We start from the raw sequence: 27,715 nt of genomic DNA on the forward strand, positions 1-27,715 counted from the left end.
TATATTTATATTTAATTGCTATAAATTCAAAACATGTTTAATCAGAGCCTATGGTTTTACACTGCTCATAAAGGAAGGACCCATAATCCCAAATAATAAACCCACAATCACAGATAACTGGATAATAAAAAAACTGTTGTCTAATTATTTGTCTTCTTCTTTTCCTTCACCCTGTTTCCTTTGATAGAAACATATATTTCACACACAGGAATGGTTTGATACCTTTTTATTGTTGTAACATAACATGTTGTTTATTCGTTTTATGGTTTTATGCAGATCGAGCAGAACAGTGCATGTAACTTCTTAATTTTTTTTAAAGAAAGATCAACACAATGTAAACTCTTGAAGATAATATCTTATTACAGATTATGCCACAAACATCTCTATAAAGTACTGACCAGATAACAGTACTGCATCAGATTCATTTATATATTTAGGTGGAATCACATACATTATAATCATACAATTATGTCAAATTATACCCAGAATTTTGGCTGATTATTGATAAAAGAAGTTGAGGCAGCTGAAGCATAACATACAAAAACAGATGATTCACAGTGAATACAATCATAACCTGAGTGTTTTAATGGACAAGGTGGAGTTTCAAGCAGCTTGGATTAACAAGGATCCATTTGACCTTTAAATTAGTTATTATAATGCCAATGCCCTGATCTTCTTGCATGTAGTAGTTGTTGCAGAATATCATAACCTCAAGTGCAATTCAATTTCAATGTGTCACCTTCACCCTTTAACTACTTTCCTCTCAGAACAAAACAATTGTCATAAAATCCCTTTATATTATTTCCCATAAGCGAATTGCAGGCAGAAACAAATGACAGTGCAGGAAGGATTTTTTTCACACAATAAGAGCTCTCTTTTTGTTGGCGAGGAACACGTTCCAGTACTGCCAGTGGACCCTGGCGTTCTGGATGCAGTCTCCAGTGTCAGTGCAGGTGTAGCCCTGGGGACAGCAGTGCATCATGTCGCTGCAGCACACCGCCTGTGAAGAGGACAGAGGGAGGAAGGTAACACTGTTAAGTAAAAACATACTCTATTACAAGTAAATAACAGCTTCTCGAGCACTACTTAAGAAAAAGCACAGATGTCCAAGCTCTCATTAACATTGTACTATTTTCTTTGAATACATAAGCAGCATTTTAATGTTGTAGCTGGGGCTAATTTTGACTTCATAGTGTTGGCTAATGTCATCAATTGCAATTGATGATGTTATACATCAAGCCTATTACATATTTTATATTTTTGAGCATGAAAGTGTTGTCAGGCTTCTCATCTAACCCTCTGCAAGAAAGCAAATATTGCTGAAGTTATAAATATATGTCTACATGTGTATCTAGACATTGATATTATTGTTATAGCTAAGAGTGAATTCACATGTCTGCATTTTTTGTTTCAGTGAGATTATTGTCACACTTTACTGACCAGTCCTTATACATAGAGTGTTTTGTTTGTTACTTATATGCAATAATATTGCTCATTGCATTTCTACATCTCTTCAGTTCAAGTAAAAAAAACAATTTGATCAATAAAAAGTTATGACAGTGTATCATACATTAGGAGATGGACAGCAGCCCCATTCAGTCGGAGATGTCTTGCAGCAGGTCTCTCCGTCTTGACAGCTGGTCACTTCATCACACTTGACGTCTCTTTCGTTAGAGGGAAGGAGCAGGGGTTGATGCTCGAGCAGTGTTAGAGGGACGGACTCCAGCTGCAGCATGATAAGCTTCTGACAGGACTTAGAGCCACTGTTGCAGGTGTAACCCTGCGGGCAGCAGTGCTCCTTATCTGTGCAGCACACAGCCTGCGGACACATATGCACACGGTTCAAGAAAGTCACTTCCATTGCTTTACATAAGCAAACCCTGACAAAGATAATGCACTGGTAGGCCAGATTGTATTCCCTTTCTCATAAAAGAGGTAGGAAATAGGAAGAGGTATGTAGGATATGTATGTATGTTTATCCATCTTCCCGATCCTCAAATACTGCCATATGTGAGGAGAAAATAAATGTGCCGATTTGGCTGCAAAATAGATGTACTGTTAACATATACTTAGAGAAACAAGATCTGTGTTAAATGTGTCCGAGTTATTACCCCTCAAGAAATTATACAGCTGTCCATATTCTTTATTGTTGTCAAATGACTACATTTGACTTGATGAATGAATATTACGCTACTGCTAATCATTCGTCAATGGTACTTTTCTCTACTGCTTTCGGCAATATAGGTGTTCTGATATGTCATGCAAATAAAGGTTATTTGAATTTGATAGTGTCTCTTATACAGTTATCTCCACACCCAGCGCTCACATTTTGTAGCGGGCAGCAGCCCCACTCGCCCGTCTGCAGTCGGCAGCAGGTGGTGCGTTCAGGACACTGAGCCTGCTCCTCGCACTCCACAGAGCTGGGATGTGCCTCGATGCTGGTGGTGGCAGGAAGCTTGGTGTACCAGGGGATCTGCACTTCCCCTTTGAAGCATGTGGTCTTGCCCTCGTTACACTTGTAGTTTATGGGACAGCAGTGGTTCCCATCAGAGCAGCACACAGCCTGTTGGGAGAAATGAGAGTGGTAGTGCTACTTTCACGTAACCATTCTGTTCTGAATGTATTTGCAATCTCTAAACAAAATAAGAAATTGTAGGTTACAGCCAGAGCTTGGGTCACTCTTATTTCATGGACTGAAAATCTATTTAAATTCATTAATACAATAATCAAGGTAACCCTTCATCTTTAATCCCCCTTGTTAAAACTACTACTCTCATTGCAGTTATGAGATGATAAGATATGTTTATGAAGGTATTTTTTATTTTGTGGGCACACATTGTTGGACTCATGATAATGAATGAAAATATAGTAAAACTAATAATTTCAAATATGTCTGTTGTTGACTGCACACACTGATTATCAATCATGTTGTCATTATATCTGTTCACAACTGCATTGGTGTTATGTGTTAAAATGTTTTGTACTCAAATGTTTATACCTTCTCCATGAATGCTAAACAGAGGGGAGGACTAAAGTAAAGTACGATAGTTAATATTGAAAATAGTTATGAGTAGTAGTAGTCAGATTTATGATGGTATGTTTATGCTATAAGGTGTTACATTCCTTGTTGTTGTCAGGCTGGGTGTTACTGGAGGTCTGTACCCACCTCTTTCAGCGGGCAGCAGCCCCACTTTCGATACTGGTCCATGAAGCAGCATGTGGTGGACCGAGGGCAGCTGGTGTGGGCGTCACACAGAATGTCCTCTTCCTCGTCATGTTTCTCCAGCTGTGCGGTAGTCACTTCCTCTTCGTCAGGCTCGGTTGTTTGCTCAGTGTCGGTTGCCTCACTTTCGGTTGTAGCCGTAGTGGCCACTGTAGTTGGTGCCACTGTTCCAAACGCAGGTAACTTCTGCTTCATGGGCGTCGAGCCCAAGCTGCCGTCACATGTTTGACTCACCAGGTTACAGGTGGTGTCAGCAGGGCAGCAGTGCTCGAGGTCATCACAACAGACCGCCTTTTTAACAAAGTGACATTGTTGAATATAGGAATTAACACGAGGAAAAAATCGTAAGTCGAAGTAAACACAAGTTCAAGTGCAGATAAAATCAGTGCGAAAAAGCCCCAGCTTGGAGTGATAGTTTAATAATTTAAGAAATGTCTATTTTGCTGAGAATAAAGGGAGAATATGGATACCAATTAAATGTCCGACTCCGTACCTATGTGTCCTCACACCTTAACAAATTGTTTGATATGACCAAAGCAGAGCCCCAGCAAGACGGTTGTGGTCAATTGAAAATAATTAAAAGGAAATAAATACTTTGTTGGTTGGTTTAGGAAAAAATATCATAGTTGGGGTTAAATAAGTATGTTTATTACATAACTTAAGTCACAAAGCCTACATTCCCCTCGTACATTTAAAACGTTATGTTAATAGAAGTAAGCCAACATGGACTTTTGGTTTCACACAGAACATGAACAGCACAGCAGTATCCTGCGTTTGTTTGACCTATCAATCCATCCCAAAAAGCTCCTTGGGTGGACCTTGTTGCTCTTTATCCTACATCATCAGACTTTGTCCTTTGCACCCGTCATAATTACTACGTCCAATCGAGAGCAAACTCAAATGGGTTTGTAATTAGCTGCCCGCTGGTAGTAGCGTCAGATTTACAGAGATGTAAGTATGTAATTTCATATTTCCAAAAATGTTGAACTGTTGCTTTAACAAAAATAATGTGTGAAACTTTTCTTTGACTAATTTAAATCTTACGAAATTGTATTATTTAATTATTTAACATGAAAGTGAAAAACACTTTGCACATTCTGCCATATTTTCACACTAGGTGATGGTAGGTTGGTTAAAAATGTTTCTTAAAAATCATCAGTGTGTGCATGTTGCTCTGTGTGTTTACTTTAGGTAAAGGACAGCAGGCCCAGTCTCCTGTTTTGGTCTTGCAGCAGGTGGTCTCATCAGGACAGCTCTTGAGGGCGTCACATGGAACATCCTCCACCTGTGCCCCCTGTCTGGGGATTGAGGGTATCTTCTCGAACCAGGGTTTGGAGTATGTGTTGTCGTCACAGGTCTGAGCAGCCAGGTTACATGTCTTACCTTTTGGGCAGCAGTGAGCGAAATCTTCACAACAAACAGCCTGACATGATCAGAAAGATGAAGAGTCATTCATGCATGTCATAGCCTTAGTACATTAAACTTAGGACTTAGAAAATGTACCTCTGGTAGAGGACAGCAAGACCATTGGCCCTCCTTCTTTTTACAGCAGGTGGTGTTATCCGGACATGCCGATGTAGAATCACAGACCACATCATTTACTGAAGAAAAAAATATTCTGCCATTAAACTGAGAACAAATACAGCAGAATTGAACATTTTAACAAAAACAAAAACTGGACACCACAGTACATTATAGTGCTCTATCTTTACAGTCCACTTTTGTAACCCCAATATTGCACCAAAAAAGGTACATTTGTATATTTACGGATTTGTGTTGTGCCCTTTATCCAAACATATTATAGATAACTCATACCAATGTAAAACAGTCATTAGTAATGGGAAAGCTACTACATGCAGGATGAATGGTGCTGTACTTTCTTTCAGTTTTGATAAACCGTCTCACAGCAAAAATGTGTCCTGTTATAAGAGGAACTGGTACAACAAGAATCAGTGCCAAGTCATGGGACTCACTGAAACGCCTACATTAAAGGGAAGGTAGCCATTAATAATATTATTTAATCATAACATCTGCTGTAAGAAAGGTCAATTCTTAACTTTAACTGCCAGAAACCATTTTGTGATGGATCAAAATCGATGCATCTGCTCTAATCATATGTATCTTTATTGTTTTTTCTTTGCATGTTATTCATACTTTGATGCATTATAAACATCTTACTCTGGCAGCTGTCTGAGTGACAGGTGATACTTCCGTCTCTGTAGGAGAAACTGTATATACGGTGGTGAATTCAGGGTCTTCTGATCCACCTGTAACAACTGTCTTTGCAGTGACTTGTTCACCTTTTGAAAGTGAAAACATACACACAAATGAAGCTGAATGAACACATAAACCTACTACTGATAACACACCAATGACATGAATAGTACCACTGTAGCTTAAGCTTATCAAATACTTTCATTTAACTATGTGAGGGACAAAGAGACAAAACATCCTGCTTTGGTACTTTATCTTTACAGGGTGTAATCTTGTTAAGTCAATTGTGCAACCATTACAAAAATGATCAGAATGAGCAAGTAAGTTTAACAGCAAGACAAAAAACTAATCTGACCTTTGTGGTTCTCCCAGTCTGCTCTGATCCTGGCAGGGAGTTTGGCCCACATAGGAGTCTCTTTTTTGGTAGATGAGGAAATACATTTGCCTTCCTCAACATTACATGTGTGCCCTTCAGGACAGCAGTGTATCTTATCGTCGCAGCACACGGCCTAATTACACAAAAAATGAAGTGTCACCTTAAAACCACACATGATAAGACATAATAAAGTCATGATTACCTGACATTCAAATCCATTATCTCCATTATATTATAGAGTAACATAAGCATTTCAAAGCTGTCCCCCTCTGCATGACTATGATGAAAAGTTCAGTTGGTTTGTACTGGTTTGTACCTTTGGCATTGGGCAGCACCCATACGTTCCATCTGTCTTAGACAGCAGGTGGTTTCATCTGGACACTCTGACACGCCGTCACTGCACAACACTGTAGTCACTACCTCTGCAACAAAATAATGGGAACATTTACAAATATTCAGTTTATTTAAAAGTAAACCCCTTATAAGATTATGGAATGTTTATTTGTACAGGATCTTTAAAGCACAAGCCAATTCAAATTTACATTTTGAAATAATTTACACAAGACATACATTGAAATGAGAGATAAAACAGGTGCAACATGTGAAAAATAGTCCATAACTACCAAGACTCTAGACTTGGTTTGCAGTCTTAAACGGTAACGACTGTGGCTGAGCACTGACTTTTTATTGTTCTTCTTTGGCTACAAAAAACAAGTATTTTTGTTTACCTTGTTTAACAGTAGGACCTTTTGTCATATCCAATCAAATATTTGTTAAATGCACTTGTGGGGGTCCATATAACTATGGTAAGGTATTTTGTTGTTTTCAATCATCTCAACTAGTGATAGCAACTAAGTTAAAAGAATAGGTCAAGGACAGGTGTAATCTTTGACATTCAGACTGTCTAATAATATGATGCGGAAGAGAATTTAGTCTACTGTAATGACCTTTCTTGATGCAGGAACGACAGTCATCGCTGCACTGGTGGCCCTCAGGACAGCAGTGTTTCCCATCAGAGCAGGGGACTCCCTGTCAAATCACAATATTATTCATATCTATCATTCATAAATACTCACATGTTTATTAAATGTAGGACAAGTATAATACAGTATCTTAATTATAATACTGTGAATAGGTGAAGTAGTTAGACATCTCAAAGTGCATTCACTGTTCTCTGCACTGCATTGCACACTGTTGCTTTACTGCGATCGAGTGAAACCTAACAATATATCGGAGGAAACTGCTGTCTGGTGAGAACTTCCTGTTATCTTTAGTGTACAAGTTTTGTAAGATCCTCTTGGTAAAAGGGAAGTAACTAAGATTATGGAAAACACAGTTTACATTACATATTCATTTAAAAAATATTACCGTACGAGTTCTTTATCACTGAACTCGATGGACATCATAGTTTTGTTCTTAATTTTCCTGTTCTTCTTTTACTGGGTTTTATTTTTGTATTCACTACTTTGTGATCTAAATGACCTGTTAGCATTTCGTGTGAAAGAAAACTACAAATAACTACAAACATTATAATATTGTAATATAATATCAGGTTTGATGTAGGTTTTAAAAGGTTGATTCTTTTGTCTTTTTGTCAACAGAATTTTGAAAAAATGACTGGCCAAGATTTCATGAACTAGGTCAAGGGCTGTAGCCAAGGGACTAGGATAGATTACCTGAGCTAGGGGACAGCAGCCAAACCTGGTCAGAGCCCTCTGGCAGGAAAACTCAGGTGGGCATCGAGACTGATCAGGACAGATGTTGTCTTCCTCCTCCCCCATGAACGCCTTGATCATCCTGAAGGACTGCAGGGACAGGGAAGGAAAGAGGGCACTCACCTTTATGTAAAACTGTCACACAGTATTTCATCATAAAGCCACATATATGTTATTCTTACTTTGGAGATTCCGGGCTGATCAGCAGAAGCTCTTTCCACCCAGGGGATGGAGCCAGTAGTGTTCAAACAGCTGAACGTTTCCGCATGACAGAGAGTCCCCGAAGGACAGCAATGCATGTGATCCGCACAGCACTCAGCCTACGAGGACAGTAGTAGTAGATACATTTTGACTACCAAAGTATTAGAACTGCTATCACGTTAGCTAAATGAGGGATGAGCTTTTATCTGGCCCATAAAGCGGTAACACGACACTTAGAATGAATAGTACCACTGTAGCTTTCATTATTCTTACTTAAGAGTACTAGACTATGGGTTATCAAATATTCTAATTTAACTATGTGTGGGACAAAGGGCCATACATTCAGCTGAAGTACTATATCTTTTACGAGGGTTATCTTGTTAAGCTCAATTGTGCAGCCTTACAACAGGGAGCAATACATTTAGCTGATTCAAATGGGTTTAAAGTTTTAGCTTGACAGGGTGCAAATCCTTCATGCTCTTTTTGGTATTATTTCTCTTAACTGCACAATGTAAGCTTATTTATTTCAAAGCCTGTTTTAAAAAAAATGTAGTGGGGGTAAATAAGGACACCTATACTCAAGTAATGTACTTACAGTAGGTATAATTATGACTATACATGGGTATTTAAATATCCTGCTAATACATTACCATTCCGAGGCATAGAAAATACAAAATATAATGAACAACTAATTGCTGTGTATTGTTATAGGTTTGGATGTGCTTTATTAATCCCTTGTTTAAATTATCAAGCTATGGTTAAAAAAATGCATCAATAACTTTATTTAACAATATATTTCTACACTATGATATTACTATTTTACAAAACACACAACACACTTAAACTTTATAATGCACACCTGCAGGTCTATTTTCACACAAACATATTGTACATCCACACACTGTTAAAAACTATTAACAATTTAATTAAATTAAATGTATGCAAAATGATGTATTATTTTCACAATATATCATTATTATGTGTATTTTCTTCTGAATATCTTAGTGTAAGAATCAGTAAAGTGTCGGTTCAGACAGGTGCACAATATACTTATTATGTGTTTATGTTGTAACTTTGAAGATATTTAGGGGATAATGAGGTTGTTAAATGGCCACCTTAAGTTAACTTAACTCAGTAGTAGGATTACTACAAAAAAAAAAAGTCAGTTACAGGTAGATTAATTTTGTTTAGATTTTTTGTATGATGAGGTTAATTTATGAAGAAAACATGAAGGTAGTTCAACCACGTCTACCTGATCAAACGGGCAGCATTCATAGCCGTTGACCGGGTCGTTGCAGCAGGTTTGACCGTCTTTACATCTGGCTCCATCTGGACACTCCTCAGCACCAACCAGAGCCAGCAGAGCGCAGCAGATCACACCCCAGCTCTGCATCTGCACACAGGGACAGGCAACAAGGAAAGTCAAGTATGTGCATTTTGAATCTCCCTCCCCATCCAGAAATAACACGTTTACTTTCACTTCTGCCAAAGCTGCTGGTAGGCAAATAAAAAAACGCATGGATAATCATATTCACTTTTTTTGTTTTTGTTTTATGTATTTATTTAACCATGCATACAAATCACAAATACATTAGTCTCAGAAAAGAGAATACATAATTTATGCCAGATTTTGGCTAATAGCTCATTTCCATCTGCAGTTCTTAACTTGTGGCTGCCTGTCAAAACTCATGTTGTCTTTTCAAACATTTAAAGTAAGTAAAACATCGAAAACAAAATGCAATTTAATCTGAGAGTTAGCTCTGTCTTCATTTACTTCCTGAAAGTGTACTAGTTTCCCCTTTTCCTTGATCCAGTCATTGTTTTGCAATGATAATTTGCAACCAAAACAATCTAAAACTTTGAGTAGCCTTTAGTGCTGTGTCTGTGAATCGTTGTCATAGGTTTACAATTCACTCACATTTGTTAAGAAGTATCTGACAGTCGCTAAAAGGGAAGTCTGTTTTGGCTCTTACATTATCTGATGGCTGATCTTGGCGATCGTCTGTGGTGAGAGGTCAGGTGTTTTAGCAATAGTCTCTGCGACCTAATAACACAAATGGCAATGTGTTTCGTCTTTTTACACTCCCCCATGAGAAGAGAGAAGAAGAGAGAGATAGAGAGATAGGAGAGGATATAGCTGAGAATAGAGCGAGAGATAGAGAGATAGAGAGAGAGAGAGAGAGGAATCAGAGAGAGAGACGAGATAGAGGAGAGAGGAGCTAGAGAAGAGAGATATAGGCGAGATCTAGCATATGAATGAGATCTCAGAGAGACTAGAGAGATCTACGAGCTACTAGATCTGAGCGACAGCGATAGAGCTATAGAGTATCGATATCTACTCCCGATAGAGTAGAGATTAGATCGCTAGAGAGCTTGCTGAGAGAGAGAGAGAGAGAGAGAGAGAGAGATTACTTTCCCAGAATGCCTTGCAGCGGCTCGGGTGTCATCAGATTTTAAAAAATACGATTACGTTTGATACGCTTTCTCTAAATAACATACAAATCCAGTGAAATTTGGGATAATTTTGTTATTTTGCATGTATGTGAAATATCATATTTAAAATAATTATATGTATATGTTAAAGATTTGTTGTGCAATATAAAGGCATCATTTTTTTAACTGAGTGCATGTTAAAAATAAACGACTGAGAGAATAGGTTCTGGCTCATAATTGCAAAAACTACCTTTGTTTTTTAAATGTGACAATTAAGAACAATTGTGTAAATGGCAAAAGTGTACTTCTGTTGGTACTGCACTACTTTTAGAGACACACTTGGGTAATGACCATGCATCACTTATATGATGTGGTCTTATTTCCAAGGACCTTGGTCATAAATACTGTACTGTACCCTGTATAATCTTCATAATAATGAATAGGTACCGGTAGATAGAAATAAGAAGAAAAATAATGATTCTATACAGATTATTGTTCAGTAGGTCATGCGTAGTCCAGCCTGGTATAGAGAAAGGGGCACTGCCTAATTTAAAAGTAACATAATTATACATGATCTCTAAGTTTCTCTCAGACGTGAATGTAGTTGCTCTGTACTGTAGGACATACATAACCTATAGTAATACCAAAAAAAGGTATAGTATTTACATAAAACAGTTATCATCTATGGTCATACTTATGTCCACAACTGTTATGCCCTGAATCCAATACTTCGCATCTTGTGCCCAAGTACTTACATGTAGTAGCCTATGGCAGGGCTGGGACTACAAATCAGCCCGGGACTCTCGACCGGCCCACTTCGGTACCGCCGGCCCACCTCGGTAAATTATCAACGGGGGGTGCTAGTGAGTTATCCGAGCGGCCCACATCGTCCGACCGGCCCACTTCAGTACCGGCCCATCGGGATTCGTCCCGGACGTCCCGATGGCCAGTCCGCCCCTGGCCTATGGTACACACTGTAGGCCTACTGGTACACAGTCAATAATACAACACATCGTGAACTCCAGTCCCGAGTATTTATGCAGTATGTTGCACTTATGGTTGCACTCGGTATTAAGCGTTACCCAAACTTGTTTACATGCGGCAGCTGACATGACATGTCCACCAGGCGGCGGCAGAGCTACAGCACGGGAGGGGGCGGGGCCAGACGACCCGGACATGTTACCGCAGATCTCCACAACAAGCGGATGGGTCTCTCTTCAGCACTACACAGCAATATCGCTGAGTGAAGTTTTGTACAGATTAATGAAGAGTACATTTTGTACAGTGCCCCCGCAGCGACCTAAGCCCGACTCCAAAACATGTTATCTGCAGTGGAGAACCCGAATAAGTTGCAGCACGACAGAGTAGCTTAAACGTTAGCTCTTAAATGTGTCAACGTTACCCTGAAATGGACGAAGAGCCCTCTATTTCACAGACACGCTGGGAGCTAAAGTAGAGGTGAGTAGCTTAATCTTACAACCCAACAACGTTGCCTGGAAAGCTAGCTAGCCACTGTTAGCTAAATGTCTCTGACATGCTGACAGTTGGCTTATGGTGGATAAAAAAGTACACAGTGTGCCATTAAAGGATTTCTCACAAACACGGTACACACAGCTAACACCAGGTCATTTAATTGATTGAGTTTCAGATTTCAATGAAAACCTAGTCATCAAATGTTGTTTCATTAACACGAGTGTCGTTAGCTAACATTGTGAAGCAACGCTGTGAAGGTGAAACACCCCATGCCCCAAACACATTCAGTGTCTGCTGGTCATAAAATGCACTTTATGGTTTCCGCTGCATATCAGCATAACATTTTTTCTAAAAAAGCTAAGTAGTGTCGGATTTTAATTTAAACCTGGTTTCTATTTATAATTCCAATTTTGTCTAATATTTATTGACATCATATTATACCCAAAAATGTCCTTGATGGCAGTATTTTAGTTCATTTTGTTAACAATCAAATATATTTAGTGACATGTTAAGTGACGGGTTCAAAATACAATTCTTACTATGTTTTAAATGTAGTAGTACCTATTTTAAATTTTACCATTTCAGGTTTTGATTGTAAAAATAGTTTTGACTTTATGACACTTTTAGAGACATTTTTTGTTTTGTTTTTTTAATGCAAAACCCTCAGGGCCAAGTGACTCTGTCATATTTAAATGTAAATACATCAATAAATACTACAGGTAAAGGAGGACACATGGCAACAACACACGAAGGAAACACTAAAGAAAGTGTCACTGTTTTCTGCTTGTTATGGATTAACCCTTAACCCTGTTCATGATTTGAACAAAAAACACTTATTCAAACTAAGACATGACTTCCATTAAGACATTTCCAAGTTGACTTTAACTTGTTTTGTTCCATTTCAGTATTTAATGTTAAATGTGTATTTATATGCTACAACCCACTCCCTCAAAAAGCGAGGTGAGGCTCTCACTGTCTGCTTGGTGCATGCACGGTGTAGATAAGCTATCATAATGTGTCAATGACCTCAATATAACAACTACTCCTAGTCAGCTCACATTAACATATGTCTGACTCTATTACAGTGTAATATTATGCAATTTCTTTGAAGGAGGACATTTTGGTTAACTTTGTTGAATACCCTTTTTTAATGTGACATGTGTTGCCAATACACTGACTTGTAGCATTTTAGGAGCCTTCCACATTGAGCATTTTGAAACAACAGCACATAAACTGGGTGTTAGGTTTCTGAAGCTGCAGGACACAAACATTATTTATTTCGTTTTTGTACATAACAATGAGAAATAGACCCCTGGCTACAAGAGTTCCACATGGTTTAAAAAAACAGCTCTGTGAAGGTTAGTTACAGAACAAAGTGTTCATACTGTGAGGGTTTATTTTGGTTCTCCTTGGTCTGACAGGTGGGCAGGATGGGGGAGCGGGCGGTCAGCGGCTCTGTGGCTGCCATCTCTCCGGTGCAGCAGATGCTGGCTTCTGGCACTGGAGCCCTCCTCACATCTATTTTTGGTGAGATAATGGAAACAAAAGCTAGGAAAAGCAGCTTATGTCTGTATGTTTAGAAATGTAGTCTTTTACAATGCCTTTATTTTCGTCAGAGTCTTACACAAAGTTAAAGCTACAGTCAAATAAAAAAGTCCTTTAAAAGGGCTTAACAGTTGGTATAGTTGCTGATCAGTCAAAAAGAAGGAAAACAAATATTCTCATAATTGTTCAAACATATTTTTTCATGCAATAATGGCAGAAGATGCTGTTTTCAGCCCTTCTAATGTAGGGTTTCATGTTTTATATCATACTAAACCTAATATCTTTGTGTTTTGGCCTGGACAAATGAATGTAATGACTTAATCTTCTGACATACCATTAATCTAGAAAACTCAAGAGTAATCAGTATGACAATTTAAGTAAATTGCAGCCATGTACTTTAAAGGTCCCATGTCATGCTTTTCTGGTTATTACCCGTCCCCTTGTGTGTTATGAAGGTTTTTCTGCATGTAAACGGTCTGCAGAGTCACAAACCCTCAAAGTACACCCTGTAGGGAGTAAAACTCTAACACAGAAAATACCTGTCTATGCTGCCCCAGAACGCCTCGTTGGAGATTTTCTTTTTCCATTTTTTTCTTCCGGGAACCAAGTGATGTAACGACGATCCAAATGGACCAATCCGAGGAGCTCCTCACACACACACACTCAGCCTTATTTTTCTCAGCTGCAGCTCCGCGGATTTCTCAGCCTGGGACACGGCAAGGCCCGGCCCGGGCCCGGTCCGAGCACACAGACAGACCCACAGCCAGGCTGCGGGTGTGTGTGTGTGTGTGTGTGTGTGTGTGCTCAGGCCGGGCCTCGCCGTGTCCCGCCGTCCCGCAGACCCCACACAGCAACCAGGAAACAACCCCAGTAATCCAGCTCACACTGTCCGCTCAGCAGCGAGCCCCGCAACGTCCCACCAACACGGCACCCAGACCCCATGCAGCATTCTCATCTGTTTGTCATTACTGGTGTTATTTTCTGGTTGCTAACAAACGCCATTGTAACACATAACCACTGATGTTCTGCTGTAACGGTGGTGGACTCATCAGCACAGAGTGGGCGAGCTGACCAATCAGAGCACACTGGGCTCACAGGGAGGGGGGGGGGCAGGAGCTCCAACAAGCCGTTTAGGACAGAGAGTGAATACACATACTATACAGAGATGCTGTATGAGAAACCAATGTGAGTTTGGAAAATTGCACAATGTAAATCTATTCTAGTATACCTCAACAATGGAATTATGATCAGTAGAAATGGCCATGACATGGGACCTTTTAATATTCACTCCCTTCATGAAGTTTATAATATTCAATTTTAGTTTAAACTGTATGAGTGAGGTGTTAATTGAACTGTATGGCCATTTTGAAGGCTGGATAACCTCATGGAGGGAGAATTCACTGCAGGACTTAGACTGCATGGGTTTTAGCTCGGTGTCCCTGTGAAGTGAAAACTGAGTGCATCGCTGTGTATAATAATTCAATCTGTCAATGTATTTGCTTATAGTCACACCGCTGGACGTTGTGAAGATCAGGCTGCAGGCTCAGCAAACACCGTTCCACCAAGGTAGGACAAGGCGCTTGTCTTCTTCTGTGGTTTTAGATCATAAACTAAGTTAATGAAAAACTGACTCTGCTGTTACCAGCTGTGTCTGAGTGCCCTGTGTATCTCAATGCTTTACTGACACCTGTCCTTTTTGTCTTCTGCTCTTCTGTGTCCTGCTTTTTGCTTTGATTCGTAGCTTTAGCCCGTCAATCTTCTTCATGGGGGGGCATCATTCGCACATCCAAGTGTAAGTATCTGACCCGCCATCGCTGCATGCTATATCTTAAAAAAAGACTAAGAAAACCCGTAGGCCCAGTCCAGCTTTCTGTGTTGGCACATGCTCAGCTAACAAGCGACTCTTGCCAATGAAAACAAAGCTGTTTTGCAAATAGATTCACATGTTACAGTCAGCTTTGGTTCACTTCTCTACATTATGGTGGCGTTTAGAATCACGAAACAACACTGAAAAGGTTCCAGCAACAATTTACAAGAAATTCAATCTGACCCGTGAAGTAGATTTCTTTAACTCCTGCTAACTAATGATCCTGCCGTAGTAAATATTAATTGGGTTTCCTAATTTTCAGAGTTTCTCAAATGTTACGTCAATATTTAGGCAATGACAATAATAGTATCTTCTGAGCGACTCTGTGCTCATTGGCATTTCATGTGTTTTTTTATCACTCTTCGCTTTAATTTTAAATTCACCACATCTAATCACACTTCATATGCATAACGTTCTAATGGTTTTTAATTAAAGCAGTTCTCTGATGATTGCTGTGAAAGCTGTTGCCAAGCAGTTATTGTAGGCTTTGCTTATATTTCTTTTGAACTCCTTTGACCCCTGTGGGTTTTTTGTCTCTCACAGGGAAATGCTTCATGTATTGTAACGGGCTGATGGATCACGTCTATGTGTGTCAGACTGGAACCAGTTGCACCAGCTGGTACAAAACACCAACACATTTCAGTGGGACGCTTGTGAGTATTAGTGCATCAGCAGCTTGGTTTTGCCACTATCTTCTTGCAAAATAAATCAACATGTTTGTAAGTATGTTTGTTTATTCCATAGGATGCCTTTGTGAAAATAACTCGGCACGAAGGTTTCAGATCTTTGTGGAGTGGACTGCCACCAACACTGTGAGTTTCTAATCTTTTATTTAATTAAGAAAAACACCATTAGTTAAGAATAAATGTGTTGAAAAGTACATTTTTGTTTGGGGGGAAATTATACTGATATAAGTGGCCAATAGCATTTGTTCTTTCCTATTTTCACTTTGGGTGCCATATTTACATGGACAAAATGTTTACTATATACATTTTGTATTTTCCAAATGGAAAAGCATTTAAACATATTAAAATGCTTAGAATATGTGACCCGCTCTATCGAAATCAGTCGGAAGTCGCAACGGCTCATTTCAAAATAAACGTGGATTTGCCTAAAAAACTATTTTTTCGGGGTTCGGGTGTTTTGTTTGATTTTAAATAAACAAAGTCTTGGCTTTCAGAATATGGAACATTTTTATTTCCAAAATCACACGATAAATACATTTTTGAAGCTTGTAAAGGGAAGTTGACAGGCACCTCTCAATCGCAATCTGCTCTTCCGCAGCGCAGCTCCCCCTCCCTCCGGCTGAAATTATGAATGTAAGGCATATAGTAATCATAGACAGTGGCGGCGCCAGGGTATGGCTGGGGTAGGCTACAGCCATACCAAGAAATGGCTTAGCCCCACCTTAGCCCCACCATGAAAAGTGATGCAAATTCAATTAAATAATAAGCGAAATGCTAAATGTTGAGAACACGGATATACGGGTCGTGTCCACAGCACACAAACTGATCCTGCTGTAACAACAAGTGCACTATGGTTGAGACCATTCGGGCTTATGCTATAAGAGGGGTGCAAGGAATAGTCTAAATAGTGGGGGAGTTTTATACACTAAAGGTGTGGAAATTCTCTGGCGTTATAATATCAGCGCGGCCGCGGTCAGATCAAAATGCCTCCGAATGCAATTTGAATAGACCTACAGCCAATCAGAGCAACGCAACGTTGGATCTGCGTCATGCCTTATTGATTGAGATCAATCGAAACCGCCATTCAGTATCCCCATTGGATCTTCAACGTGTACTATCATACGTCACGTTCACAGTGATCCCTTTTTATTTACTACAAGACAAATGTGCCGTTTTATTTCATACAGTTCCATTTTGATTGAGAAAGGGAAATAATCTAAACCTCACGCGTGGCGTTTCACTGTCAAGGGGGGCGATATAGCGTGTATGTAATTACATTGCAAATACTGACTTGAGCACCACCACTGTATGGGTTAGCCCTACCATAGATTACCCAACAAAAATGCTCTGGCGCCGCCACTGATCATAGATAACACGGCAGGGTCCGTTACAGTTTGTTTTCATCTGATTTCAAATAAACAAAGTCTTGGCTTTCAGAATATTAAACTTGTTTCGGCAAATTTAGATGATAAATACAACTATGAAGCTTGTAACGGCATAATTACAAGCGGAGAACGGAGTAACTTAACGTCACAGCAAGCATAACAACAGCCGGTGTTTCTCGTGAGTGTTTTCCCCGGGAAACAAACACAATATACACTTATGCAAAATTACACAAACACACACACACACACACACACACACACACACTCGCGAGCTTCCCCCAGACCAGTAATCCAAACGAAAATATTTTCCCTCTGGACTATTTTGATCATTTGCTCCGCTAATAATCAATCGGATCGATGGATTCCAGAGAAGAGGAAACTTTGAAGGCCTTTTTCTCAAAATGATGACTCGGTGACAGTCATTATATAATGTGACATATTTTGCTTAATATTTGGAGTACAAAAACAATCCTGATATCATTAGAAAGCTAGGAATCTCCTCTTTCCAACAGTGTATACAACTCAAAATGTGTCTTCGGGTCAATGCGACTGATTTCGATAGAGCAGGTCACATATGAAGTCTTTAACACAGGATTATCCAGGATTATCATCACAAGTATGCACTGGCAAGTACAGCCAAATAAAAAAACACATAATGGCCTTAATCAATCATAAGTCCATCCATGTGAATGAATCTCCAATGAAGTACATTTTACTGTAGACAAACAGTAGTGCAAGAAGTATGAATAACTTCTAATTAAAGACTAAAACAATAATAAAAAATACTTTAAAATGTAAAAGTCCCATATTTACATGTATTTTGCATTTTACTGTTGGGTAGTTCAATCTACAGCAACGCATCTTATTCTATAAGGTCATCATGTGCTTGTAGCGCTACTGTCCTACGAAAACACTGTATCAATAAAAAGTGGACTTTTCAGGAGCTCTTTTTAATATTTCCATTTTCTATTGTTATGGCATTTAATGTACAGTGCAGTCCTTCATTCATGTTCATGTTTCTGTGCAGGGTGATGGCTGTCCCTGCCACGGTCATCTACTTCACCTGCTACGACCAGCTGCGGGACTTCCTGAGATACGGCCTGGGTTTCCAGGGCAGCCACATCCCTCTTGTTGCTGGGGGTCTGGCCAGATGTATGTCCACTAAATCACACAGAGATATCCTGACTGTAGTATGTTATGTGTATCTTTGACTCCCAGTGTGTGTGTGTTGCAGTGGGGGCTGTGACGGTGATCAGCCCTCTGGAGCTGGTCAGGACCAAGATGCAGTCCCGCCGGCTGTCCTACAGCGAGCTGCGCGTGTGTATCCGCTCGGCTGTGGCTCAGGGCGGGCTGCTGTCCCTGTGGAGGGGCTGGGGACCCACCGTGCTCAGAGACGTACCCTTCTCTGGTGAGAGCAGCAACACACAACACAATATACTTTAATAATACTCGAGACAATCTTTTATATTCCTAGCTGTTGACTTCAAACATGGTTGTTACAATATTGCTTCATGAAAAGTATTTTCATCAATAGAAACTTGTCAAACCTCTCCTGCAGCGTATTTCACTCCTCTGCTGTTATTTGATATCTTGAGTATTTTTCAGTCGACCTTTAATCAAATCGTGTTTAAACACTCTGTTATTCTATTTAACTATTTGTATTCTTGAAAATCTGCTGGATTTTGAACCAAAAACTACAGTTTGAAACACCAGCAGAGGGAGAGAAAGTGAAGCATTAACTTGAGCTGCTGGAGTGCTTTGAGAAGTTTGTGAGTGTTCTTCTGCCATTAAAACTACACACTTTATCTACCACCTTCTAGACTGAGTGTTTTATACTCAAATAATCAATAGTACTCAATATTTGTCTTCTTAACATACAGTATGGGATGGGAAAAGACACATCTCCGCCACTCTATATACTTCTTCTCCCTACCATCTATGCTTAAAGTTCCGACATCCTGCATTCATTTATTATGTCTGTCAGATCATTTTTAACACTAGAACCGCCAGGGGTCGCTGTATACCTAAAACCGCCAACGGGTCAAATGTACCCGCTATTAGAATGCATTGATTTTCAAGGTATAATGTTATTTTATGTATCCTACTAGAACACAGGGTTAACAGTGAGTTTTGATCGCACAGTGATGAAACTTATACCAATAGAATATGTGGACTCAGCTTTCATATGATATCTACTGTGCAGATAGCATGAAGTATAAAATATCGCTAAAGGTGTCTCTATCTATCTATCTATCTATAACTAACTATCTATCTCTCTCTCGCTCTGTCTCTCTATCTCTCTCTATAAGGAACCGCAGTAAACAAAAGGCGTTGCTATAGCAGTTGCTTTGGGCCATTTTTTCAATCTGACTTAATATTGACCATGTTTAACAACAGAGGGTGCTGCATAACACACTTTCAGGAAAAGTCACGGACTGGGAGACTTGAATATTTTATTGAAAAAAAGTGACATACAATCAAGAAACAGCTGCGGGTAAAATGTACCCGTTGGCGGTTCTAGTGTTGAAGACATATTCACGTTCAGTTTACATTTCACACACAAATTAGCCTCAAGGTAGTTTACAAACACTTTAGCACAAAACACCTTTGACCCTCAAATCAGATTAGAAATAATCCCAAAACAAACCTTTTCTTTTTTACGTGCACAAAATGGAAAAAACAACATCCTGGTTATTTTGGAGGTGGTGAGATGTCAGTGGGTTAAAGCAAGAAATCAGCGTACAAACCGCCCCTGTTTGTGTGTATTTGCAGCTTTGTACTGGTTTAACTATGAGCTGATGAAGGCTCGGCTGTGTGAACAGTCCCGGATGAATCAGGCCAACTTCTCCATCAGCTTCACTGCAGGAGCCGTCTCTGGAGCTGTGAGTACTCGCCTTTATTAGTAAGACACACCTGACCTCTGTTGCAACAAGTAAACTCAAGATGTGAGAGAACAAGTTTCAGGTCCAGCTGTGACCAGCGAATGCATCGTCAGGGATATATAAAGAGAATCAGGCCATTGTTTTCCTGTCCATTATATGACTGTTTCCTGTCTAGATCGCTGCGATCCTGACGCTGCCTTTTGACGTGGTGAAGACACGGAGACAGATCCAGCTGGGAGAAATGGACGCTCTGGGAGGTCTGTACTTTTATCTTCAATGATTTCAAATCAAATTGATTTATTTTTGTGTGTAGCATGTTCTAAACACGACTTTTCCATTCTTAGTTGCCTCAAAGAAAACAACGTCCACATGGCACATAATGAAGTCAATATGGGCTGAGATGGGCTACAGGGGCCTTTTTGCAGGTACACACTTGTGCTTTATAGGGCTGTAATATAACTAAGAACATTTATTCAAGTACTTTACCTAAATACAATTTCAAGGTACTTGTACTTTTTTATGTTTCTTCTGATTTTTCCTTTGACTTTACTATTGGTACTTTTAATCAAGTGAAATGTCAAAGCACTTCTTTCACCCCTGTATGACGTGTTGACTAAGACTTGATCTTTTCTCCAGGTTTCATGCCCAGGGTGATCAAGGTGGCCCCGGCCTGTGCCGTCATGATAAGCTCCTATGAGTTTGGGAAGACTTTCTTCCAAAAAGTGAACCTGGATCGAGAGCGACTGGGATCCTGAAGGCTCCGTGTGCTGCTGGGTGATTGTTCACAGCTCGACATGTAGACAGTTCCTTAAGGACAGTCGGGACAAAGTCTCAGACGGACCTGGATTTGGTTTGGTTCGAACTAAAATGAAGAGGATTCACCCACAAATCAAGGATGTCTCTCTCTTCAAATCTGCCCTCTGGAAATGTGAAAAGACTTTAATAAAACTTGACACACACTTCACATCCATGAACACAATAATAATCTTGAACAACAAGCCTGAAGACTCTTGTATCACGACCTTTATGCATGTAGATTACTTGAGTAAACTTTTAAAAAGTTTCTTTAAATAAGAGAATGATTGATTTTCTCTTTCTCTGCACAACATTAATGTGCAGGAAATTGGGGTTAGATGTAAATGCTTTGTGGGAAAATACAAACCCTCTTAAGGGCTGAAAGTACATCAGTCTGAGGGAAATGTTCTCATTCCCACGTTACATGGCCTGAACCAACTGCATGGTGTGTTCAACTGTTTACAGTGCAGAATCCAGATACACTGTTACACCCTGCATTGTCTTCACTGCATTCCCTGCATTCCTGTAGCAGTGAAGCATGACATTGGCCTGGTTTTAATTTGATCACTTGGAGCATTAAACAATTGCAAGACAAGTGTTGTGAAATGAAATCAGAAAGGTAAGTACATGCTTGTTGAATCCAAGCCTCGTTTGTAATCTATTAACTGGAGGAAAGCGGCAGTAAATAAGACCCAAATCCTGATTGAAGCAAGCCTTCTTTAAATATAAAGAATTTAGCATTTCATGTTATGATTATATTGCAAGAATATATGAACAATTGAGCACAATTTTTTCTGAAACCAACACACCCAGATCCAAAATGACAAATTTGGCAAAGACAGTTTGGTACCTGCCTCCATGTGAAATTCTTTGAATATCTGTCCTACAATAAAGATGATATAAAAATACAACACTGGATCATAAAACAAAAAATGTATGCCTTAACCTGAAATGTGTCTCCTCTGATTTTCTTAATGAATTAAATGGAAATAAATGTTGAGACGGCTTGCATTTTATGCATTCTGTGATTTTCTCCCCAATAAGTTTGTGAATGACCATGACTATTAAGAACAATATATGTACATTAAGTTATGATTAAGAAACCGATAAAGGTTATAAACTCTAACGTATACAGAATAATATAACAATGCAAAAAATCAAACACAATATTGTGCAGTTTCTCCTCAATCACTTTTCATACACAAAAGGTATCAAAACAAAACAAATACAGACCCCTCCTCCCAAGCCCTACAGACAGCGACACATTTTTCACAACTTTGTAATTAATATAGCCCTTACGATACGACAGAACTCAATAAACACAGGACTTAATACAAAAAGAATAAATAAAAATAATGATCTCATTTTTAAACAAAAGACATTTCTCCTTTTGTAGGATATCTCAATAAATTGTTAATTAATATTTGTTTGACCATGTCAGTGAGATGATTTGTGAGGTCAAACAATGACATCTAGTGGCTGTTGAGTTTAAGACATCTTATATTTATATATATATTTTCTCAAACTGTTTTTTTTTTAATGTATGGCTTTACTAATCTGTGGCGGTTAGAACTGTGAGGCTGTTATCCAGTCCGGATTGGATTGACTGTAATCACAATGCCGGTTCATTTCTGTTACTATTTTGAGATGTTTCTACTTCAGAATTGTTTATTTATAATCTTTTAATTTCTAATTATGTCAATGCCTTGTTTTTTTATGCTGCTGCAATGAAAACATTCCCAAATTTGGGATCATAAAGTACATCTTATCTCTTATCTTATCTTAATTTAATGTTTTTAAGGTACGGTCTTTTTATGCATTCATTATGTAAAATGAAATAATGTATTTAATTTGATGTGTATCCCCTCATTTGCTCTGTTATCTATGTATCGGTTTGATTTGTAGATATAACCATAGTTTGTAACTAGACTATATGGGTCTAGGGGAAACATCCGACAAGGTTCTGTAATTATTTTTAATTTGTATCTTTTAACTTTTTAATTTGTTAATGCTATTTTATTTCTATTTCTATTTCTGAAATATATTGGACTGTTTATTTCTGTGTCTTAGTTACTCTTATGTACATTGCCTTGTGTTTTATTATGCTGCTGCAACGCAAACATTTCCCAAATTGGGATCAATAAAGTACCTGTCTATCTATCTATCTGCAATAAGAATGAAACAGTTTAACACGTCTTTTTGGCATGCAGGAAAAATACGCAACAACGAAAGGAAATGATGAGAAGGCTAAGGATAATGGGAAGAGTTGAAGACAACATAGGATATATATTGGAATGTGGAGAAAGCATCAAGGGGAGGGAAATCATATTTGGTTTCCTCAGTAGGTCCGGTCTGATAGAAAGAATCTAGGAACAGTATAATCCAGAAGGAGGCAGTAATGCAACAGGGTGCAAACTGCCGTAAAATATCAAAGAAGAAGACTCTTGGGGTCAGACGGTAATCTCGCCGATTCCCGCGATATTGTTTCTGTATAAATAGAAGCGTCATCCCTTACGTAGGCCTCTTTCAATCGGACTGGACACAAGATGGTGAGTTTACCTTCCTGCGCTCTGTATAGGAATCTGTTACACATCTTAAGCATCCGTTGTTTTAATCAAGTTTAGGAACATTGGATTACTTTTATGGAACATGTATACCAATATAATGTATATATTTGTTTTCATTATTTTAGTATTCAGTATTTACACTTAGCTACACCGGCTGCTTTCAAGATGGCAGTCAATGAAGGCAGCTACTTTATTTATACTTGGAGTAATTCCCTTTTTTAAACGACATATTCTCCAATAATCCTGACATGTCAAATCTGGTTTCAATGGATCTTTTCTCCGCACTGTTCGTAATCTTGCTCTTCTTCAGTATGAGCTGTTGGTTCCATTCCAGTGCTATAGTGACCCCATTGAGGCAGGGGAGTGGCTGTCTGTGCCTGCTCCCTGTTCACTCTCTGGAGACATCTGGCTCTGAGCCCACACGTTGTATTGAAGTTTAAGAACATTGGTTTTATTTTAAGAAAAATGTATACCAATAGCATGTATATATTTGTGTTAAAAACAGTTTCCGCGTCTTCATGTTGGTGTCCGACAAGCGTGCACATGTTAAGCTAGCCATGCTAACGGCTTGGTTAACTTTTAATTACATTGACCTGTATTCTAACGCAGATTTTAAACTTGTCCACTATTATATTAGAACGCATTTCTACTTACTTGCGTTATTCCAAATACGACCATGCTGTATTTCAGACCCTCTATACTTAATGTTGAGCGAGGCCGCACTTATACACAGTTGGCTCTGCGGATGAACCGGCTAACTTTACTCTTTCCTCCCTCCAGTCTCACCGTAAATTTTCGGCTCCCCGCCACGGGTCCCTGGGCTTCTTGCCCCGCAAGAGGAGTCGTCGTCATCGTGGTAAGGCAAAGTGCTTCCCCAAGGATGACCCCACCAAGCCCGTGCACCTGACCGCCTTCCTGGGCTACAAGGCCGGCATGACCCACATCGTCCGCGAGGTCGACCGACCTGGCTCAAGTGAGTGGACTCTGAGTTTAAATGAATTTGCAACTAACTATTATAGATCAAATATAACTATTATAGATCAAAAACTATTGAGATGTCTTTGTCAGTCCAAAGATTCAGCTGTGATGTAGAAATTAACATTTCCTAATGGAATTGGAGAAAAGCTTTTCTGCCCATTGCATAAAATACTCAATACTCTACTGTGTTCTCAATACTGCCTGTGATGATCCACTCGACGGGCGGACATAATGGGTTTTATACCCCTTGATGAATGTCGAGCACTGAGCGCAGTCTATACCATATAATAAATACTACAGCTGTCATAAGTCTAGGAAAGTTCTTCATATCTAAACTATTGTTTTCTATTGCAGAGGTGAACAAGAAGGAAGTGGTTGAGGCTGTGACCATTCTTGAGACCCCTCCCATGATTGTGGTTGGAGTTGTTGGTTACGTCAGCACACCCCGTGGCCTGCGTTCCTTCAAGACTATCTTCGCTGAGCACGTCAGTGAAGAGTGCAAGCGCCGATTCTACAGGAACTGGTGAGTTGCTACAATACATTTAAATGCCTCATTGAAGCAGTTAGTTGCCCAGTGAAAATTATAGACCTGTGTTTTCACTGAGTGAGTCTAACATTACGGTGCCTCCTGTGGCAGCTCCGCTCAGGTGCCATGTGCCCTGATGAGCTCCGGGCTCCTCTGGCCAGTGGAAAGTGCTTCTTAGAAACTGTGCCATGAGCTGAAATCCTTATTAGCTGAGAATGCACCCCTTTCCACATGGATTGGGATGGCAAGCAGCTATGCACTGTGTTCTTCCGCTGGCCCTCTTGGGTTATGAAGAACCTGTGCCAACCTCTGTGTCTCCTCCTGTGGGGTCTCAGGTACAAGTCCAAGAAGAAGGCCTTCACCAAATACTGCAAGAAATGGCAGGATGATGAGGGCAAGAAGCAGCTGGAGAAGGACTTTGGTTCCATGAAGAAGTACTGCCAGGTTATCCGCATCATTGCACACACACAGGTTAGTAAAGCTCATGATTACAATGAGGTGTTCATTTTCCTGCTTGTTGGCCTGTCACCATAAATGCATTTTTTGGACAATGCATTGTCCCAGAAATGACTGGATTACACGTCATTATCATTTTAAAACCTATTTTTTGCCACTTTAATACAATGGCATAATAAAACAATTTTAAAAGACTTTACTTTCTCAAGAATTGTGGTATAATGTAAATCAAAAAATATAGGAATCTCCCAATATTGGGCTAAACGAAAGGTTGATATTGCACGATAAATCCAAGTAATTGTGACAGGCCTACCTGCTTGTCTGTCATTGATGAGACCACGGATGATTGCACCAGGCATGGTGCCCGATACACATGAGGATACCTTCCAGCTGCCTTCCTTCTGAGACTACAAAGATGTTTCACTTGACATGGAATTATGATTGCCCCAGTTCTGAAGTGCATTTTATTTCTTCTGTTTAGATGCGCCTGCTGCCCATTGCGCAGAAGAAGTCTCATCTGATGGAGGTGCAGCTGAACGGAGGCAGCATCTCTGACAAGGTGGACTGGGCCCGTGAGAAGCTGGAACAGGCCGTGCCTGTTAACAACGTCTTCACCCAGGACGAGATGATCGATGTTATTGGCATCACCAAGGGTCATGGATACAAGGGTGTCACCAGCCGTTGGGGCACAAAGAAGCTTCCTCGCAAGACCCATCGTGGTCTGCGTAAGGTTGCCTGTATTGGTGCCTGGCATCCTTCCCGTGTTGCCTTCTCTGTGGCCCGTGCTGGTCAGAAGGGTTACCATCACCGTACAGAGATCAACAAGAAGATCTACAAGATTGGCCAGGGCTTCCACACCAAGGATGGCAAGCTGGTGAAGAACAATGCTTCCACAGAGTACGATCTGTCAAACAAGAGCATCAACCCTCTGGTAAGTGACAGTCATGGGAATTGTCCTGTTTAAGTCCTCTTGCCTGGAAGCAGAAGATGTGACTCACTTTATTTATAGTTAAGTCATTCCCTTTTTTTTTAAAGACCTATTCTACAATAATCCTGATAGATGTCAAATCTTGTTTGAATGTATAGTTTCTCTGCGCTGTTCGTAATCTTGCTCTTCTTCAGTATGAGCTGTTGGTTCCATTCCAGTGCTATAGTGACCCCATTGAGGCAGGGGAGTGGCTGTCTGTGCTTACTCCCTGTTCACTCTCTGGAGACATCTGGCTCTGAGCCCACACGTTGTATTTATTAGGTTTTAGAAAGTTAGTTTTCTTTTATGAAAAATGTATATATTTGTGTTAAAGGTTTCCGTGTCTTCCTTTTGGTGTCCGACAAGCGTGAACATGTTAAGCTAGCCATGCTAACAGCGTGGTTAACTTGAATTACATTGACCAATTAGAAGCAGAAGATGTGACTCACTTTACTTCTTTTTTTAGGGTGGATTTGTCCACTATGGAGATGTGACCAATGACTTCATCATGGTTAAAGGCTGTGTTGTGGGAGTCAAGAAGAGGGTGCTGACTCTGCGCAAGGTAAGGACAAATTGCAATGCTTCATATGAAACATGTTTGACTGTTCCAGACAGATGTTGAGTGCCCCTGGTATTTAACTTGCTGAGGTGGGAGTCAATTATTCTAAAGAATATCTTAAAATAACATCACTGACTTAGTTCCCAACACAAGTGCTAAACTCTATTTATTTTTGTATTCCCAGTCCCTGCTTGTGCAGACCAACCGTCGTGCCATGGAGAAGATCGACCTGAAGTTCATCGACACCACTTCCAAGTTTGGCCACGGCCGCTTCCAGACCATGGAGGAGAAGAAGGCGTTCATGGTAAGAGTTTGTACTGAAAGCTGTACAAAAGCATACCTCTGCATCAAATTTATTTTCTTAGTCTCTAAGATCTTTATACTTATTTGTATGCACATTTTGCCAGCATAGCATACAATTTAAGAAGTCTCAATATCAATTAAGAATTTGGAAGCAATTTTATTTTCTCCGCACTGTTCGTAATCTTGCTCTTCTTCAGTATGAGCTGTTGGTTCCATTCCAGTGCTATAGTGACCCCATTGAGGCAGGGGAGTGGCTGTCTGTGCTTACTCCCTGTTCACTCTCTGGAGACATCTGGCTGCTCTGAGCCCACACATGGACTAAATGTGCATCATTCTAAAGTATAGCCAAACAATTGATAGTCTCTTTCTTTTTATCTCACAGGGACCACTCAAGAAGGACCGTATCACCAAGGAAGAGACTGCTTGAAGTCCTCTACCTTCTGTGCTGCTTTGACTGTCGCCATCATTCCTGTACTGCAGCTATTTAATAAAAAAACAAACTCAAAGATTGTTTCATATCCTTCTTGTAAAACATTATACTGACAAAGATGTGTACATATAACA

At 39.7% G+C, this 27,715-nt stretch overlaps 3 protein-coding genes and 4 non-coding genes across 8 annotated transcripts; 6 read left to right on the forward strand and 1 right to left on the reverse strand.

Annotated features, from left to right (window-relative positions):
- Positions 1-209: 209 nt before the first annotated feature.
- Positions 210-9,143, reverse strand: grna (granulin a). Its single transcript, XM_034142747.1, is given in 14 exon segments — positions 210-1,000; positions 1,571-1,819; positions 2,327-2,563; positions 3,167-3,514; positions 4,410-4,646; positions 4,727-4,827; positions 5,407-5,523; positions 5,793-5,946; positions 6,130-6,170; positions 6,173-6,235; positions 6,761-6,842; positions 7,490-7,618; positions 7,711-7,848; positions 8,982-9,143. Coding segments are annotated over 14 exon segments (2,181 nt in total). The 5' UTR covers positions 9,123-9,143; the 3' UTR covers positions 210-856.
- Positions 9,144-11,423: 2,280 nt separating this feature from the next.
- On the forward strand, positions 11,424-21,806 carry slc25a39 (solute carrier family 25 member 39). 2 transcript variants are annotated; one of them, XM_034143602.1, is made up of 12 exons: positions 11,426-11,620; positions 13,057-13,162; positions 14,687-14,746; positions 14,922-14,972; positions 15,591-15,700; positions 15,792-15,859; positions 18,146-18,270; positions 18,353-18,526; positions 19,891-20,000; positions 20,176-20,257; positions 20,345-20,425; positions 20,637-21,806. In XM_034143602.1, the coding sequence occupies exons 2-12, from the start codon at positions 13,066-13,068 to the stop codon at positions 20,753-20,755; spliced, it is 1,077 nt and encodes a 358-aa protein (XP_033999493.1). In that variant the 5' UTR covers positions 11,426-11,620; positions 13,057-13,065; the 3' UTR covers positions 20,756-21,806. The 2 variants fall into 2 exon arrangements, with proteins under 2 accessions (XP_033999494.1, XP_033999493.1); XM_034143603.1 differs by lacking the exon at positions 14,922-14,972 and having other exon boundaries at positions 11,424-11,620; positions 20,637-20,917.
- Positions 21,807-23,303: 1,497 nt separating this feature from the next.
- Positions 23,304-27,657, forward strand: rpl3 (ribosomal protein L3). Its single transcript, XM_034142973.1, has 8 exons — positions 23,304-23,344; positions 24,143-24,335; positions 24,695-24,863; positions 25,202-25,337; positions 25,804-26,253; positions 26,756-26,851; positions 27,033-27,152; positions 27,534-27,657. Exons 1-8 carry the CDS (start codon positions 23,342-23,344, stop codon positions 27,576-27,578), a joined length of 1,212 nt encoding a protein of 403 aa, XP_033998864.1. The 5' UTR covers positions 23,304-23,341; the 3' UTR covers positions 27,579-27,657.
- Positions 23,642-23,769, forward strand: LOC117493706. Its single transcript, XR_004557019.1, has one exon. It is a non-coding gene; the product is annotated as a small nucleolar RNA SNORA54 (small nucleolar RNA).
- LOC117493709 lies at positions 25,642-25,733 on the forward strand. The gene has a single exon (XR_004557022.1). It is a non-coding gene; the product is annotated as a small nucleolar RNA U83B (small nucleolar RNA).
- On the forward strand, positions 26,414-26,541 carry LOC117493707. The gene has a single exon (XR_004557020.1). It is a non-coding gene; the product is annotated as a small nucleolar RNA SNORA54 (small nucleolar RNA).
- Positions 27,318-27,445, forward strand: LOC117493705. The gene has a single exon (XR_004557018.1). It is a non-coding gene; the product is annotated as a small nucleolar RNA SNORA54 (small nucleolar RNA).
- Positions 27,658-27,715: the final 58 nt, after the last annotated feature.

This window comes from Trematomus bernacchii, unplaced genomic scaffold, assembly GCF_902827165.1.
Source record: "Trematomus bernacchii unplaced genomic scaffold, fTreBer1.1, whole genome shotgun sequence".
Taxonomy (NCBI): Eukaryota; Metazoa; Chordata; class Actinopteri; order Perciformes; family Nototheniidae; genus Trematomus; species Trematomus bernacchii.